The following is a 17,100-nucleotide window of genomic DNA, read 5'->3' as shown; positions in this document are numbered from 1 at the left end:
TTCTTTCTTTCTTTCTTTCTTTTCTTTGGCTGCACCTCGCAGCACTCAGGACCTTAGTTCCCCAACCAGGGATCAAACCCAGGCCCCCACAGCAAAAGTGCCAAGTCCTAACCACTGGACCGCCAGGGAATTCCCAGCTTTGTAATTTCTGGCTAGAATTCAGACATTATATATTGGGTAAAAGGAACTATGGTAGATAGCCCTTTAGTGTGAGGTTTAAGTTTATCTGGCTAGGAGGTAGGCTGTGTGTACTATTTGCTGTAGCTGTTGTGTCAGTGGCTAAAATTTTCTCTAGTGTCATTGTTTTGCCTTTCCTGTTGTCTTTGGGTTTTACTAGAAACTCCTTTTTATTTTATTTATTATTATTATTTTTTTTTGCGGTACGCGGGCCCCTCACTGTTGCGGCCTCTCCCGTTGCAGAGCACAGGCTCCAGACACGCAGGCTCAGCGGCCACGGCTCACGGGCCCAGCCACTCCGCGGCACATGGGATCTTCCCAGACTGGGGCACGAACCCGTATCCCCTGCACCGGCAGGCGGACTCTCAACCACTGTGCCACCAGGGAAGCTCTAGAAACTTCTTTTTAAAAAGAGTCTGAGGCTTGCATTTCTTTCCACTGTAGTCCCCTATGATTATACACAGCCCTATTAATGTGGTGGTAAGGTGTGGACAATGGTAAGCGTTCTGTAATCCCATGATTAGATCTCAGTCTTTTATTGCCTCTGGCTGTGACCTTTACAAGCTTCTCAGCTTTTTTTTCCCCCCTTAGATGGGACAGGAAGGCTAGAAAGGGCTGGAATTGGGTATTTCCTTTTCCCCACATCAGGAAGACTCTGGCAAAATCCACATGGGGTAGGCTCTGGCAAAATGGTTTTCCTTGAAGACAGGCCTTTATTAAGTAGAACAGAATGGTCTGAGCATATTTCAAAATAGTTACTTGCCCCTCCCCCTACCAGAAACATGAGGGAGATTTTCTCAGATCTTCACCCTGAGGTCCTTCTCCTGATGGCCCACAATGCCTAAAACATTTATTATCTGGCTCTTTACAGAAAAAAAAAAAAAAATCCAATCCTTGCTCCCCATCTCTGTTTCCCTATTTCCCACCTGGAGGGAAAACTAGTGAAGGTGTGAGGAATCCTAAGAATGGGTCCTCCGGAGATTCCATTTCTCAAGCTAGTCTACACCCAGACCCCAATAACTAGTCAGTTACCCTTGAGGTTTTCATACCAGTTGCTGGTTCCAGTGGCCGTTTCTGCTCTGGGTAGCTCTGGTTCTCTGGATTTGCCGTTTCTCCAGTTTTCAGGGTGGTAGTTTGTCCTGGACCTCAATTCTCTCATAGATCTAAGGAGAGTTGTTGATTTTCAGATTGTTCAGCTTTTTTCTTTGTTGTGAGGACAGGCGTGACAGCTTCCACCCTCCACATGTTGGACCAGAAACTGCTCACCACCTCTTTTTGTACCACCTGTGAGCTAAAGAACAATTTTTACTCTTAAAATGGTTGGGGAAAGTCAAAAGAAGAATATTATTTCATGACAAGTGAAAATTACATGAAAAACAAATTTTAGCATCCATAATTTTTATTGGAACACAGACACGCTCATTTATTTGCTGAGTGGTTATGGCTGCTTTCACACTACAGGGGCAGAGTTAAGTATATAGTTTTGACAGAGACCTTATGGCCACAATGACTAAAATATTTATTATCTGGATTTTTTACAGAAAAAAATTATTTTTTCAGTCCCTGCTCCCTCTTTCTTAAAATTTATTTGTATTTTCCATCTCCTTTTCTTTCTGTGCTACATTCTGTGTAATTTTGTCAGATTTACCACACCAGTTTATTATGATCTTTTTAGCTGTATCTAATCTGCTGGTTTAGCCATCATTTTTTTCTTTTCTTCAACAATTTTATTTTTAATTTCTAACATTTTATTTTATTCTGTTTCTAATCTGTGCAGCAGGTTTTGATCATCTCTTCTTGACCACTCGTTTTGTGTTACCATCTTTTATTTCTTTAAGCATTTCATATGTATTTATTTTATATACTGTATCTGATAGTTCCATTATTTGAATTCTTTGAGGTCTAAATCTGATGTTTCCTGCTTCTGCTATTAATGCTGGTTTGTTTCTTTATATATTTGTTGATCTGTGACTGTGATCTTGTATTTGGTAGTTACAGTCTGTGGTCCTACGTTAAGGAGGTCTTGTCCAGAAAGGATATATGTTTGCTCTGCTGAACGCCAGATGACTCTGACCTGGAGCACTAGCACCTTCTTCCAGTTTCTCTGGTTTAATCTGAGTCTTAGGTTCAGTATTTCATTCTTTCTTTTTTGGCCTAAGACTTTTTTTTCTCAATTCCGGTAACAGTATTAGAAATGAAATTGGTTTCAACCTAAGGTTTACCTGTCTTTCCCATTTACAGGCTCTTCAACCTTTCTTTTCAGCTCAGTTTTCTTTTTTATTCTTCTGGCCCTCAGGAATTCCCTGTAATCTCAGGAATACAATAAAGATTAAAAAGTTTTTTTTTTCTCTGTGCAATCTAGGTTTTTTGTAACAAGAGGGTTTCCTGGCCATCTAATCAGCCGTATTGCCAGAGCTGGAGTCTTATCTAATTCTTTCTTCTTCACTTATAACTAATTTTTCCCCCCAGTTGCTGGTTTATCTCCTTCCCAGGACCAGGTAAGGGAATTATTTCCACACTTTCTATTGTCTCCTTTCCTTCATTACACCCCTATGCCTGCCCCTGTCTTTAGCACCCACTTTATTCCCTTGATAGATAACCAAACTTTGAATCAATGGTGATGGTACCTTCTCTTTGATGAAAGGAACAGCCGTTCTTTGGTTTCTTGCCAAGGATAGGATTTAGCTGTGGCTCTTTTCAAGCATCTTGGGTCTTGTTCTGTCTCCTCCCATTTCTAAGCACATACAACCTCTATTCCCATCTCTAACCCATTTAAACATGCTCTCTTTATTGACATGGTTTAATTTTTATTTACTGATGTCATTATTTCAGGTCTCTCCTGTAGAATTTCAGTGTTCTTTCTTGCTCCTTGGTCTCCAGAGTATGGCTTAAAGCTAAATGCTTTTCATCCTTTGTTTATATCACTGCCCACATACTGTTTGTCATTTTTCAATTGATTAGCTACTTCTGCAGCTGTTGCCATCAGTTACAGATGGCTTTAGATGCAGAGGCAAGGCAAACAAAAATACTTTGTAAACTGTAAAGCCTTGTACAATGCTAAGGGCTGTTCAAGGATGAGAGAGAGACAGTATAGTTTAGGCTTCAGCTGAGGCAACTGCCCCTGAATTTGATGATGCAGAAAAACTGTCTTAAAGGCTTCTAAAGCTGAAAAGTAGCCTGTACAGGAAGAGAGGTCTGAGTCTTTCAAGGCAGAGACGGAACATCCTATTTAGGAGCTGTTGCCAATTTGATTCTTCCTCTGTTTAAACAGAGCAAATCCATTTTTATCAAAGACTGAGGACAAAAGAACCACTGAGAAGTCCTCCAACTTGGCCTTCCAATGGTTTCCATCTCTCCCAATTTGTTACTGTGCACAGAGACACAGAGAATAATGATAGCATCCACCCATGAAACATGGGGATGAGTAGAAATACCATTGCAATGAGAAGCCCACGCACCGCAATGGTATTTCTTTTAACTTCTGATTGACTCCTAGCTGATTAATTCTAAGTAGCCAGGGCAGGGATTCTCATTCTTATCCCAAGGCATGACCTACCATTTAATCTCGTCATTTTCCTTCACGGTATCCGGGTTGTAGTCGAGATTGGATTGAGGCTCCCCAGCTCCCTAGATCCTAGAAAATGAATCCATTGGCTTATTCACGTTTGAGTTGTGCCTACCTGGGCAGTCTTCTGCAAAAGCCCTCCTGCATCCTGGATCAGAAGCTTTCCTGCTTTGTAAAGCTCTCCAGCAGAAAGTCTACACCTTCATTTCCATTTCTGCCTCTAACCATCTATCCTTCCAAGTCTTCCAAATGTGGCTTTGGAAGGAAAAATCACTTAAGACCTGGCCCTCAGAACTTACTTCTCCTAGCTAAAACTCGTTCCTCTCCCCACTAGACTATAAGCTTCCTCTTGCTAACAGGATCTATGTCTTTTTCCATTTGCGCTCCAGCACCTACAACAGTGTCTGGCATATAGTAATCACTTTATGCTCATTCAAAGAGTGACCGAATAAATGAATAACTATTGATATTTCTCTTAATGGACATTAAATGAGTGAATACAATTAACTTTTTAATAATGGTTTTATTTTCTATTTCAATATTACAGACTGATTTCTAAATTCTCCCCAGAGTAGAGTGAGCCCATTTTAAAACAATACTCAGGTAAGTTTCTGAATTATAAACTGTTTACACATCCTAGTCATATATTCACCTTTTGAAAAGATGCAGCTCTACACAATTGATTCAAATTCATCTTCTCTACATTTTTCAACTGTGTATGGACAATTCTTGTTTTATTTGCTAGCTCCTACCCCCACCCCCCCACCTTCAGTAGTCTACCCGGAAGAAGGGATCCATTTTTGTATCACTTTGTTCAACTTCCATCACTGGCTTGACTATAGAATACCTGCTGACCAAAGATGCACACCCCTGGATATGACAGCGGCTATGCTGGATGACAGAAGTCAGGTGCTCCAACTCTGGGAAAACAGGACTCCAAGCAGAACTAAAAATAAAACGCAAAAATGTGAAAAAAAAAAGTCCCGTATAAGGTACAAAATGAGGTGAGAAAGCCTTTGAGCTCATTATATCACTGTGTTGCCTTTTAATTAACATTCTTAAACCTCAGACTCATCTGCTAAATACAAATAATTCATTTAGATATGTATTAGGTGCTTATTATGTGCCAGGCACTATTTTAGGGACTGGGGGCACAACAGTGAGTAATACAAAGTACCTCTCCTCATTGAGCTCACATTCTAGAAGAGGAGCGATAACGTATATAGGATTAGCTAGTGATGGGTGCCGTGAAAAACCACAGAGCACTCACATGAAGCACTTAAAATAGTACCTGGCATTCCAGTAGCCAAAAAGTGGAAACAACCCAAATGTCTATCAGCTGATGGACAGATAATGGAAATGTGGTATATCCATGCAACGGGTTATTATTCAGGCATAAAAAGGAAGGAGGTACTGATACGTGCTTCCACATGAATGAACCTTGAGGACATAATGCTAAGTGGAAAAAAAGCAGAAAGGTCACATATTGTATGATTCCATTTATAGGAAATAACCAAAACAGGCAAATCCATAGGGACAGAAAACGGATTAGTGGTTGTCAGGGGCTGGGACTAGAAGAGGATGGGGGGGTGGCTGCTTAATGGGCGTGCGGTTTCCTTTTTGGATGATGAAAATGTTCTGGAACCAGAGCGGTGATCATTGCACAACATGGTGCATGTATTAAATGTCACTAATGGTAAATTTTATGCTATGTGTATTTTACCATATTAAAAAAAATAGTACCTGGCATAGTATAAGCATTCAATAAAACATATTTTCTATTTCAAAAATATCTTCAAACAGGAAATTAGGTAAATAAATTATTAAATAAAATTTTAATCACTGGAACGCTATGCAGCCTTTGAAGGGAATGAACATAATCTCTAAGTACAAACATGGAAAGATGTCCAAGATGCTATTTAGTGGGGAAAAAAAAAAAGCTAAACATCAACATATATGTATTAAGTACAATTTATGTTAAAAACTGTATATAAACACGTGTTTATATATGCCTAGAAAACACCTAGACCAGAAGGATACACACAGGAAAAATGAAAATAGTGGTTACCTCTGGGGTGAATAGATGGGGGCGGGGGAGGGCGGCAGGGGATGTTTCTTTTTTGTACATTAACTCTTGTGTATTGATTGTGTGTCTGTGTGTGTATACGATATACATTTTGAAGCTTTTACATGATGAGCTCTGAGTTAGGAGTGACATAGCAGTCAAAAAAAATCCGAAGTTGTTCACAGGTGGCATTATAAGAAATACAGAATCTAGAACGAGGAAGGTAATTACCAATCTTGAGAAATAGAATCTACTGGCTTCATACTCCTTATGAGAAATAAGACTTGACTTGTCACTTTCTCAGTGTAAAAATCCTCCATACCTGGTAGTGGTTTCTGCCAAGTGATCAGAGACGTGGCAAGTTCTTCTGCTTCCCAGAGTGGCAAGCATAACACAGGTGCTCAAAAAATTTTTTGCTTAATGTTCCTCAAATCCCAACTAAATGGTAAGACATACGATGTTTTGAGTTTTTGTTCAAACGTTCCCCTTAACTTGCTAAGCGTGTCTTTAAAAATAAAATTAATGTAGGAGCATAAGACAATAGTAAGAAAATCCATCCACAAGTCTAAGCTCTTTAAAAAAAAATCATTTTATTGATCCTTTACCATACAAAATTTATTCAAATTACACCCATTTGAAGTGGTAAGATCACAGCTAGAGAACAGGTTACCCTGTAACAAATCTATTTACAAAATCCATCATAAAAGCTTTTTTTTTTTTACATTATATTACATATTTTCTCCTTTTAACTATAGCTACAACACAAAGCTAAACTGATTAGTAGTTTGCCTGCTCCCAATTTTGGGAGAAATACTTACTTTTGACAAAATCACGTACCCCATAGGAAAAGAAATTCCCACAATCTGACAGTTGCCACCCGACTCACTCTGCAAGGCATCTTCCTTCAAATCCCTCCTCTTGTACACACGAGTTGTCATGCACACGCTGAGTTCTTACTTTTCTTTGTCCTGAAAGCTGAAGCTTTAAATACTGCAATTGTATTTACAGATCTACACTTACAACAGAAATGAACACAAGAACGCAACAACAACAACAACAAAAACAAAACAACACTCTTAAAAAATTACAAACCAGCTAGAAAATATTCTGGCAGTGTTTACAAATTAATTGCTATTTTTGTACAAAATTGCTAGATAATGAAAATATGAGTAGGCTGCGTATCAACTTAAATAAAACGATTGCTACGCACAGATCTGTACATATAAACACACACCTAACACTGTTTGACAGCTCATGTGTTGCTCTTTATACAGTTTACTTTCTAAGGCTCACGCAGTCATAATACGCACACGTGTAACTTTTAGCCATTTCATGTGTGAGCTTTAATAGCAGCAACTCAATGGTACCAGGAAACCTGCATACTCAGTACTTAAAGTAACACAAATACTGTAGTACTAACCCACTTTGTGTGCCAGATACTATGTAAAAAATAAAATGACTAATAATGCAAACAGAATACAGTATGGACGTCTAATTAACGTACACCAGTTAAGCCCATTAACTGGGAAAACCTTATGCATGAAGGAACTTGCAAGACTTATTAGGACTCCTTTCATTTTTAAAACAATAAATACGGCATCACGTTACGAAAAGGTTTAACGAGAAATTCAACCAAACACACAAACACCTAGTCAGGTGAGCTCAGTCTTTAGACTTTGGGAAAAAATCAGCTTTTGTGCAGCTGGCAAAGAGAATTACACAAAGCTGGAAGCGGAGGCAGCTAACCAGATGAGATAAATATGGGAAATGGGGAAAAGCTTGGCATAAATGGTTTCCCATACAGGAAAACACCCCACAGTGCATTTCCAGTAGGCACTTGACACAAAGCTCCCCCTTCCCCCCCCCACCCCCCCAATGCTTCATCTCGGACCAAGTCCAGTGTGTGTATGAGGGGACGACGGGGGTGGGGATGGAGGCAGAAGAAAAGGGAGGATGATCTGCACCTTTGTTTTTCTTCTCAAACATACACCCATGCATACCTACACAAATAGTTTAAAGTGCTGGTGTCATTGTTTTGACCCGACCACCACTTTGCATATTGTGGAAATCTACCTAGACTAACCCGGCTAGGGCTTTCGCGGTTTTGTTTTGTGTTTTTCCTAAGGGATATATTTGCCATTCAATTGAACACGTGAATCGAGTGCCTTACTATGTGCCTACCGCTGTGTTGGGCACATAGCATTTCAATTTAACTGTTGTTTGTGTTGAGGTTTGTTTTTTAGATGACTCCCTCATTCCCACAGTCTTTAGCATCCAAGGAATGGATGTGAGGTACTCTGCCACATTCCCAGCGGGAGAGGGCCATCTCCCCCTGGCCAATGGGAAAGCCATTCTTGGACAGAACTGGTAGGATTTGCAGCTGTCACGAAGCCTCCAACTTGGGACACCATTCCTGAAGAGTTAAGGGGAAGATGCCCTGGCATCCCGTCCTGCTTTTTCTACATCCCTGACTTCCCTTGGTCCAGCTCACTCCTTCGTAGCGGGAGGGAAATGGGAGCGGTTCTCACCAGCGGAAGTAAATGCCACTGATAGAACCCTACTCACAACGGGGGATGTCTTTCTCCCCAGAGGCCTCTCCATCTGACCCCATCCTGAGAAGTGGTCTCCCTGAGTGCAGTATAAGAGAGCCCTTTCCCCGGTCACGGGGGCCCGGGAAGCCCAAGGACGGAGGGATCCACACCTGCTGCTCCTTGGGGCTGCTGTGTCATCTGACCTGGTTCTCCTTCCAGATGGGCCGCCCCTGTCAGCGAGCTCCACTGGCTCCAAGCGCCCCCTCCTGGGAAAGGAAGCAAGATGGGGCAAAGCTTCTTGCAGAGGCTGTTAAACCTTAGATCACACACGTTTAGATGCTCTGATCAATAGAGGTTCTCTACCTCTGCTTAAATAATTTGAATTAGCAAAAACTGCTTCAAAGTAAACAATTAAATTGAAATGGTGATGGGTGCCACAGGAATGCTTAAATGGCAGCTTAAAAAAAAAAAATCTAAAATAATCCACAAAGAACTCCAAAGTAGGCATTTGCTACAAATCAACTTCAAACTTACGAATACATTGGGGGCAGGGGAGTGGAAGTGGTTTATGGAGACAGGAAAAATCCACAACAGCTCAGAGGGGCAGAACTCAACTATTCTTCTGTATCTGCGACAAATACTTGAAAAGTTTCTTCATCTGAAAGGCTGTGGAGGATCTCTTGACCTCCTAGTGGGACATGCGGTCCATAGCTTAAACTGAATTATGACAGTAATTTAAATATTCCTAAGAAGAGCTGAAGAAATCCATTTCATACTTTCGCATGACTTCAAGTTTACAGTTCCTGCAGTTCCATTCCAAATTAGCAGACCCCAAAGACATGCATTCTGCGAAGAAGGCACGGCTTGAAATGCTATTAAGGAAGATTGCTGTTTGCGAGTGGGCCAGGTGGCCAGACCCCAGTCTACAGCCCATCCGTCAGGCACAGCAAGCCAGTCCAGGAGGGAGGGAGGAAAAGGACGGGTGAGAGACACCTGATTGCACATTTTCTCACTTGCTGACTCATCCAGGAGATTTTGGAGCCTGGGGCGAGGCAGGGCTTTCCCAAGGGCGCCTGCAACTGTGCGTTTAGACATTTTTTTTCTTTTTTTTTAATTCATTAAAACGTCAGCTTTGTTCTGAAGTTTGTAGTTTACTTCATGATACTATCTTGGAGGAAGAAGGTAGGAAGGGACAACACTGCATGACAGATGTTCGGTTTCATAATAAAAAAATATGGGTTTATAAGGGAAGTTCACACAAAGCATAATCAGCTACACATGAAGTCTTCCACCAGCGGGAGCTTTTCCAGATCGTAAGCATCAAAGAGATCGCTGATGCCTTCCTCCTCCCCAAGGCTTAGGAGATAGTCTTCTTGGAGCAGGGGGGGCAGTAAGTTCACAAATGGTCCTTCTAGGTTGGAAGGAATTTGGTCCTCAGTCTGCTGTAAAAGGTTGGCTGGGGAGGCCAAAGGAGAAAGGTTTGCCATAGAAATCGAGCAATCACTATGTCCTGAGTTGGTTGAAGCCAAGTCTGAAAGGAAAAAGTTGGAGGAAACAAGAAAATAAGTTAGGCAACAATCAAATTAATTTTGGGGAAGCATGTACGTGTTGCTGTTATAAAAGCCTGTACACTCTTTGCTAAGGACAATCAGATGACATTACAGTATAGATCACCTCATGCTAACAGGCTCTGTGAGCAGTGACTCTGGTAAGCCTTTCTGTGTTCTTGTCTACTCACTCATCTTTTAAAATACCGACAGTTAGCAAACAAGAATACACGTAGCTTCAAAGATTAGAGGCTAACAAGCTAAAAAATGTCCTGCTATCAGTTAGTCATTCTGTAAAGAAAAACAAAAGAAAACAAAACCTACAGGCTGAAAAGTTGGCTCCTTAGTAGAGATCACCGATTTTAACTTAGTCTTTTTTTGAACAACTAGCTTATTAAAGATACTTCTAAAAATACAAATAAAAAGACACATCCACTTTGAAGTTCTAGGGTGGAAAAAAAAAAAGTGGTCTTTTGTTTTACCATTTGAGGTAGCATTTTTTTCTCCCCCTCAATATTAAGTCAGACCTGATCACTTAAATCATTCCTATTCTTGCTCCTATATTGGGAGGTAGTAGAAGAAAATTAAATGCATATCTCCAATCTGAAAAAAAACAAAAAGACTGCAAAAAGCTTCCCTTGCTGTGTGGACAGTGGAGGGATGCATTAGATTTATTTTCCTGGGGTTTCCCTCCCTTATTCTCTCCCCATCACATTGCAGGGGAAATTAGGATAAAACTTCTTTGGCAAAAGGCTCTTCTCTCCTAACTTTTTTCAGTTCCCTCTCCAATGATCTCTGCGGTATCACTCAGAGGTGTGCGGCCAAGTATAGCTGGTGATTCACCCAGACAGCTTACAGCTTCACTCCTCACTTCCGCTGGTTTTCCAAAACACTGTAAAGAAATGGTTTCTGCTGATGGCAAAAGCCTGTAGGGGCTCCATTAAGTGGGTGGAGGAGCCATTTGCCCTGAAGAAGATCATTATTTTCTTCTGCAAACTATTCAGAATGACTTTTTTAAAAAAAAAATGTTAATAACATTAATAACAGAAATTTTTGTTTCTTGCCTAGACTTGTGATTCTGATACAGGATCCTTCTAGCCACATTCATTTTTAACATAGTTTCCAGATGACAAAAGTGGAATTTTTACCTTTGGAAGTGGGTTTAGAGATATTCCCATTGTGGTCTTGGTTGTTTGTTTTCATTGGACTGTGTGTTTCAGTCTCTTCTGGACACAAATAAACCTCAATGGGTCCTTGGGTACTTGCCAAATGTATTTGTAGGCTCTATGAACAGAAGAAGTGAGATAAGTTCAAACAGAAGGTTCTTTTGGAAATGAGAGCTATAGTAATCTTCATCAAAAAATGGAAAGTAAGGGTAATTTTCATTGTTCCTTTTGTTTCTCTACTGGTAGTCCACCTCAATCAATGACTGTCATCCTCTAGAGCAGGGGTCCGCAAACTGCAGCCCAAGGGTCAATCCTGTCCACTAACTGGCTTTGCAAATAAAGTTTTATTGGCAGAGTCACGCCCATTCCCATTGTTTGTGTGTAGCCTCTGGCTGATATTTGGTTTTTTTTTTTTTTTCTTTTCTTTTTTTTCATGCTATGATGGCAGAGCTGGGCAGTTGAATAGTCCCAACAGACTGTAGGGCTCACACAGCCAAAAACATTTACTGTCTGGCTCTTTAAAGAAAAAGTTTGCTGACCCTTGCCAAGAGGAGGTGAATTTAAAAAATATATATATATTCCTTTTATGCAAACTGTTAGAAGGTCTTTTAAGTGTTCCAAATACAGTATTCCCATGTTATTATTCCTTAACAGTAGGGTTTTTTTTATGTTGAACTTTAATAGCCACTGGAGGAATAGTACTCTTAAGTGCTAGGAACTGAGTTTAATGAGAGAATGCAGTACACTAATATTTAAAATTCTTCTTTATCTAGGTCATAGAGCTATTATTATCATTTAAGGTGAGAACTCTACCCTAGATGGGAGCTTGCAAATTTCATTCTCTTTTTATTTTCTACACATTCTTTTACTACATTTCTGTATCTTTTATAGTCTAGGCCTATGTTATCAAAGTATATCTGAAAGCAATCACAAAGCTATGCTCCTTATTTTCTTACAATATTCTAGTCTATCAATTAACCCGAAGTCCCATTTGATTTCTTAAAAGTCAATGTTTTATAAATGATAAATTCTTAAAATGTCCTAAGATAAGTTAGGGAACTACTTTAAAACATTTATATCTCTGTCCATGGCGGGGACCACATCCAGGGTAATCAACGTAAAATTCCCCACCGGTTCAAATGGATCAGAACTACCATATAACAAATTATGAAAAAGAGAAAATACAAGAGGGACAGGGCCCCATATACCACTTTGAGTTGAATGCCCTGCTATGTTAAAATTAGAATTTTTGGACACTCAATACATATCAAACTGTTGAAATGTTTTTAAAGTTAGGATTAAGTAAAACAGATGGGGAAGAACTATCAAGCTTTTAGGAGAATACAGACTTTAACCAGGAGTCAATGATTCTTTAACACCAGGCATTCCAAAAAGATCTCTACAGATGAACAAAGACGTTATCTCCTTACCTCTATTGGGTCAGGCACTTCAAGTCTTGTTTCTGGAGGGGCTTTCACAACTATAACAGTTTGGTCTTTAAGGCCACTAATTTTTCGAATATCTTGATATGTAACATAAGCTAACGTAATGAGTGTTAAGGAAATCTTCCAACTAATCGTCTCGGATGTAACCATTATGAAGATAACAAAATAGATGCATGGAAAAATTTTTTAAGTATTTTATTTCTTAGAAGAATATATCTGTCTCTCCTTCTAGATCTTTAAATATATGGGATCTTCCATGAATCTTCTTTTCTGGTTGTTATTCTAAACAACAAAAGAAGTGTCTAGCTTTTTTCTTTCCATTTCTAAGTTCATGGCTACTTAAGATATTAACATAAACACAGAAACAGAATAGTTAAAATAAACTCTTAAAAGAAAACTGAAACCCAATTTCGTCAGGGATTTTCAAACCAGGTTCCTCTGGAGCACAGGTATTGCATGAACTCCAATGAAGTACTCTGTCACTCAAATTGAATGATGGCAGATCCCAATTCACAGAAAAAATTTAAGCCCTATTAACCCTAATTTTGTTGAAACACCGGTAACTTCTATCTGCTGCTTGATTGTTAAAAAGTGTCAGCAGCCACCCAAATGAATGAATGAAATCTATGTATCAGTGGAAGAACTCCGAGTACTGCTCAGGCAGAGAGCTTGTTTTCTTAAGTGTACCTGGGCTGGTTGTGATTATATATTGCCTACTCATAAGAGTGTCATTACTTCTCTGTTAGAAAGATTACCCTTTGTATGATATTATTAACTACAATATTTCAGTGTTCACAAGGAGGAAAGCAGCTTCCAGATGATCTGCAACCTAAATGATTTAGGAAAAGAGAGTAAAATAATATTTCAGTACTCTTGGTAGTTACTTCCGAGCACTGAACAATTCTTTAAAGTGCCCTGACAGTTAAACCTAAGAGAATATTACCAAAGAACATGGTACTTATTTTATGATAAAGTATTCATGCTAGCTAGCTTAGAGAGACAGGCTTTGACTTGGTACTACAAGAGAATAGGTTGCATAGCTTTCTTTTATAAGGGGCATGGAGTACCATAATTAACATACAATGTCTTTAGCCAGTTGCTTTTCATATTAACTTACAAAAAATGCCTAGGGTAAAACAGCAAATCGCAACCCAACAAAGGCATTTCCGGAGGTAATATAATGTAGTGAATAGAGTCTGTGATCTAACATGTTAAATACAGAAATAGGACTTAGAAAGCCTAGAGGAAATGATGTCCCTTAGATTAGTAGCTTTTTATTAGAAACTGAAGGAAGCTATGAACCTGCTGTCCAGAAAAAAGCACATTCACCCAAAATCTGCATGTACGTTTAGGGCCGTCTATCACAGACTATCATCTTGAAGTCTCAGTAGTTCAGACAACAGCTATTTCAGTGTTGAGCTTGACAGGACAGCTCACGCAGGATTCTGGGTTTTAGGTCATCATCTGTTTCATCAAGGAAGCCAATTGCTGTCTTTACAGAAGACCTGACAGTTACAGATTTTTACTGAGAACAGTGGGGAAACTGATAACTAGGTACTTACTCCACAGCCCACTGTCAAAAAGCTATTCGACAACCATTTATTAAAATAAAACCTCATCTACAATTACCCAACATGCCGCAGGAAGGAAAATTTCAACACATTTGTGGGCAAGCTGTACCAAATTCGGAACTGGATGGCAAATGGAAATAAATTGTGCAAACGTATTCTCTAATCTCACAAACTTAAAAGTGCTTCCATTGGGGCTCCCTCCTTCTTGGGTTAGCAGCCCCCTGCAAGGAAGCTTTCGTTTTCTGCAACAAAGGCACCAGAGAAAGCTAATGTAGGTGACAAGGCTGTAAGCTGCCCATCACATGGAACAGCCACGTCTCCTCCCTGAAGGGGCTCCCGAATAAACAATGTAGGAAGCAGCCCAACTAGAGCTACTCTCATTTCTTCCAGTGTAAGCCCACTCTGGCCACCACAGGGAGGGGGGAGGGGGCGGTGTCCAATCAGCACGCCTCTTCCCCAGCTCACTAAGCGTCAGCTGACAAGGTTAATCCTTTGGCCAACAGGAAATGAACAATCAGAGTTTCAAAAAAGACTGCTTAAATTGGAAAATAAATGTCCCCATAACTCCAAGGGAAAGCCTACTAGAGATGAGACACTAGAAGAAACCGGGCAGGTCACATTTTATTTTCTGTCTAACGAAGATAAATGGGGAACTAAAATCAGAGATGGGATTATTTAAAATACTGGTTTTGTTTCCTACTAATAAGTGAGAAAATTGCAAAATCTTCTCGTCAGCATGATGAAGTAATCTCTCTCCTCTATGGTCTGAAGTGAGGTGATGAACAGTAAGTTCTCCTCAGGTGGTCAACAGATTGTCAGCCAGTTAAGAACAAGAGTTGGCTTTTTATATTTTTACTTCCAAGGACTAATGTTTGTGGATGAATGGATAAGCTGAGATTTCTTAGGCCTTGAGGTGTTTCTGAAATCAGTTTTTGGTGCTGTGATTCAGCATAACGTGCTTTAAAAATTATAGAACGATTCTTCTATACTCTTTCAATTCCTTCAACTAGAGTTCAATTACAGATTCAACAAATTCCAATTGCCCCCAATATCTGATGAAAAGAAAACAGAATATGAGAACCCCAACAGTGACAGCTAACACCCACCTAAAACCTGGGAAGCCCAAGATGAATCTGCTGTTATCATTAATATGAATACTGACACCTTACATATCTCATTAATAGTGTTGCCTGGGCTTCCCTGGTGGCGCAGTGGTTGAGAGTCCGCCTGCCGATGCAGGGGACACGGGTTCGTGCCCCGGTCCGGGAAGATCCCACATGCCGTGGAGCGGCTGGGCCCGTGAGCCATGGCCGCTGAGCCTGCGCGTCCGGAGCCTGTGCTCCGCAACGGGAAAGGCCGCAACAGTGAGAGGACCGCGTACCGCAAAAAAAAAAAAAAAAAAAAAAAAAAAGAGGTACGATGGGATGCAGTCTAATGACTATCATTCCATAAATACTGAACACACACCTACACACACACACACACGCTTACTTGTATGAAACGAGTAAAATTCTACCTTGTGCATAAAAGTCAGATCATCAACTCTGGAAATAGTCTAGAAGGCAGTAACCCCCGCCAAACAGGTGGCACAAAGGATATCTTTGATTCTCTGAATCCTCGGTTAACAGTTTGAGGTCCAGGGTGCAGCTTTGGATCAGTTCATCTAATTTCTTCTCTTCCTGACTGAGCTCGGTCACTTCTTTAGACAGGCCTTGACACTGGGCCAGCATGCCCCCGTCCTCAGACAGACTGCAGCCCCTGGAAACCCAAACACAGACTCTGCATGTCTGCTCGACAGGCCAAAGGGGAGAGGGCGAAAGGGAGGGCTGGGAGAAACGGTCCTTTGGGTAAATGTCCCCTCTTGATGCAGGAGGTCACACTGTTCGTTAGCTAGGTGTTAAAATTAGAATTTTTATACATATTTTTCCGTACATAAAGTCCTTCACTTTTCACACCATAGAAATTAAGTGAAAAAACACTGCTATTTTCAGGTTTCTTTCCTCCAGAGGAGGCTGTTTCTTCAGAAGACTCAAATTCAAAGGGCAAAAGGAGGTGGCTCCTTCCTGCCACATGCCTCCCAGCGGGGGGAAAAGAAACAGGGGAAAAAGGATAGAAAGACATAGCAAGATAGAAAAATTTGAAGAAAAAGATGGAATCGTTCAAATTTCAACCAAACGTCATCCAAAAAAAAGCATGAAAGACCTAGGTAATTTCTGAGGGTCTTATACCAACAACTAAAAAGGAAAAGGAGGTGAAGAAAACAGGTATATGTGCTGGATGCAAGAACAAAACCCAGTTCCCACAGGTTTGTCTCAACCACAGGCTAAAATGGGTCACTGAATTGTCATAAAATTCCAAAAAAGTACATGTTCATTTTATCATGTTTGAAGTAATATTTTTTTCAAAGCCAACCCATAACAGATTTATTCCTTCCAATAATGCTTTCATAGTTCCTTCTGATACACTGGGTGTTCAGATGCTCTGTCCATAATTCACAAATGACATTATCATACATTTAATCATACATGTGGGTGTGTAGATGACAAGTATTATCATCCCGGTTTTCCAGAAGGAACCTTGACTTAATTTACACAGAAAGTGAGTTAATCGGTAATGAGAACCATCAATAAAGATACCTGACAACTGTGCGTACACACAGATGTGTTGATACACAGCCACAGATAGTTTCTAAACTCCTATTAGAGACAAGCCACAGGCCTGTGTAAGCATCTATTAGATTACACATGTGAGCACACACGTAGATATCACGGTGACAGATGAACAGCGTTTTACTTTACAGATGCAGGGCTCCATTTAATCCCAGGATCCCCTTGCTTGAGGTTAATTGAATATAAACCCTTTTATCTCTGACAGCATCTAAACAGAAGGTCTCTTTGTAAAGAGACTTTGAACTTCTGGCTAAGGAGTTGAGGAGGGAAGAGAGAAGGAGAGAAGTAGGAGAGAAAAGGAATGAAGTGTGGGCATGCGCGTGAAAGTTGGGCCTGGGAGAAACCCCTCTGCAGTTTGCAAGGA

The 17,100-nt window shown here is 40.3% G+C and overlaps 1 protein-coding gene across 3 annotated transcripts in view; it reads right to left on the bottom strand.

The window, feature by feature from the left end:
• Positions 1 to 6,378: 6,378 nt before the first annotated feature.
• Positions 6,379 to 17,100, bottom strand: part of E2F3 (E2F transcription factor 3) — an 80,305-nt gene continuing 69,583 nt past the window's right edge. For 2 of the 3 annotated variants that reach the window (XM_022586760.3, XM_030760397.2), the window contains exons 4-7: positions 15,667 to 15,825; positions 12,482 to 12,596; positions 11,034 to 11,169; positions 6,379 to 9,869 (exon numbers count right to left, since the gene is read on the bottom strand). In XM_022586760.3, coding sequence (XP_022442468.2) covers positions 9,607 to 9,869; positions 11,034 to 11,169; positions 12,482 to 12,596; positions 15,667 to 15,825 — 673 coding nt within the window. In that variant the 3' untranslated portion in view covers positions 6,379 to 9,606. The remainder of the gene's footprint in view (positions 9,870 to 11,033; positions 11,170 to 12,481; positions 12,597 to 15,666; positions 15,826 to 17,100) is intronic. The other variant, XR_004022487.2, reaches the window with a different exon arrangement.

This window comes from Delphinapterus leucas, chromosome 10, assembly GCF_059928025.1.
Source record: "Delphinapterus leucas isolate spDelLeu-1000000601 "Yukka" chromosome 10, BTC_Dleu_Yukka2, whole genome shotgun sequence".
Taxonomy (NCBI): domain Eukaryota; kingdom Metazoa; phylum Chordata; class Mammalia; order Artiodactyla; family Monodontidae; genus Delphinapterus; species Delphinapterus leucas.
Note: the sequence above shows the minus strand (reverse complement) of the source record. Positions and strands in the feature narration are given on the sequence as shown.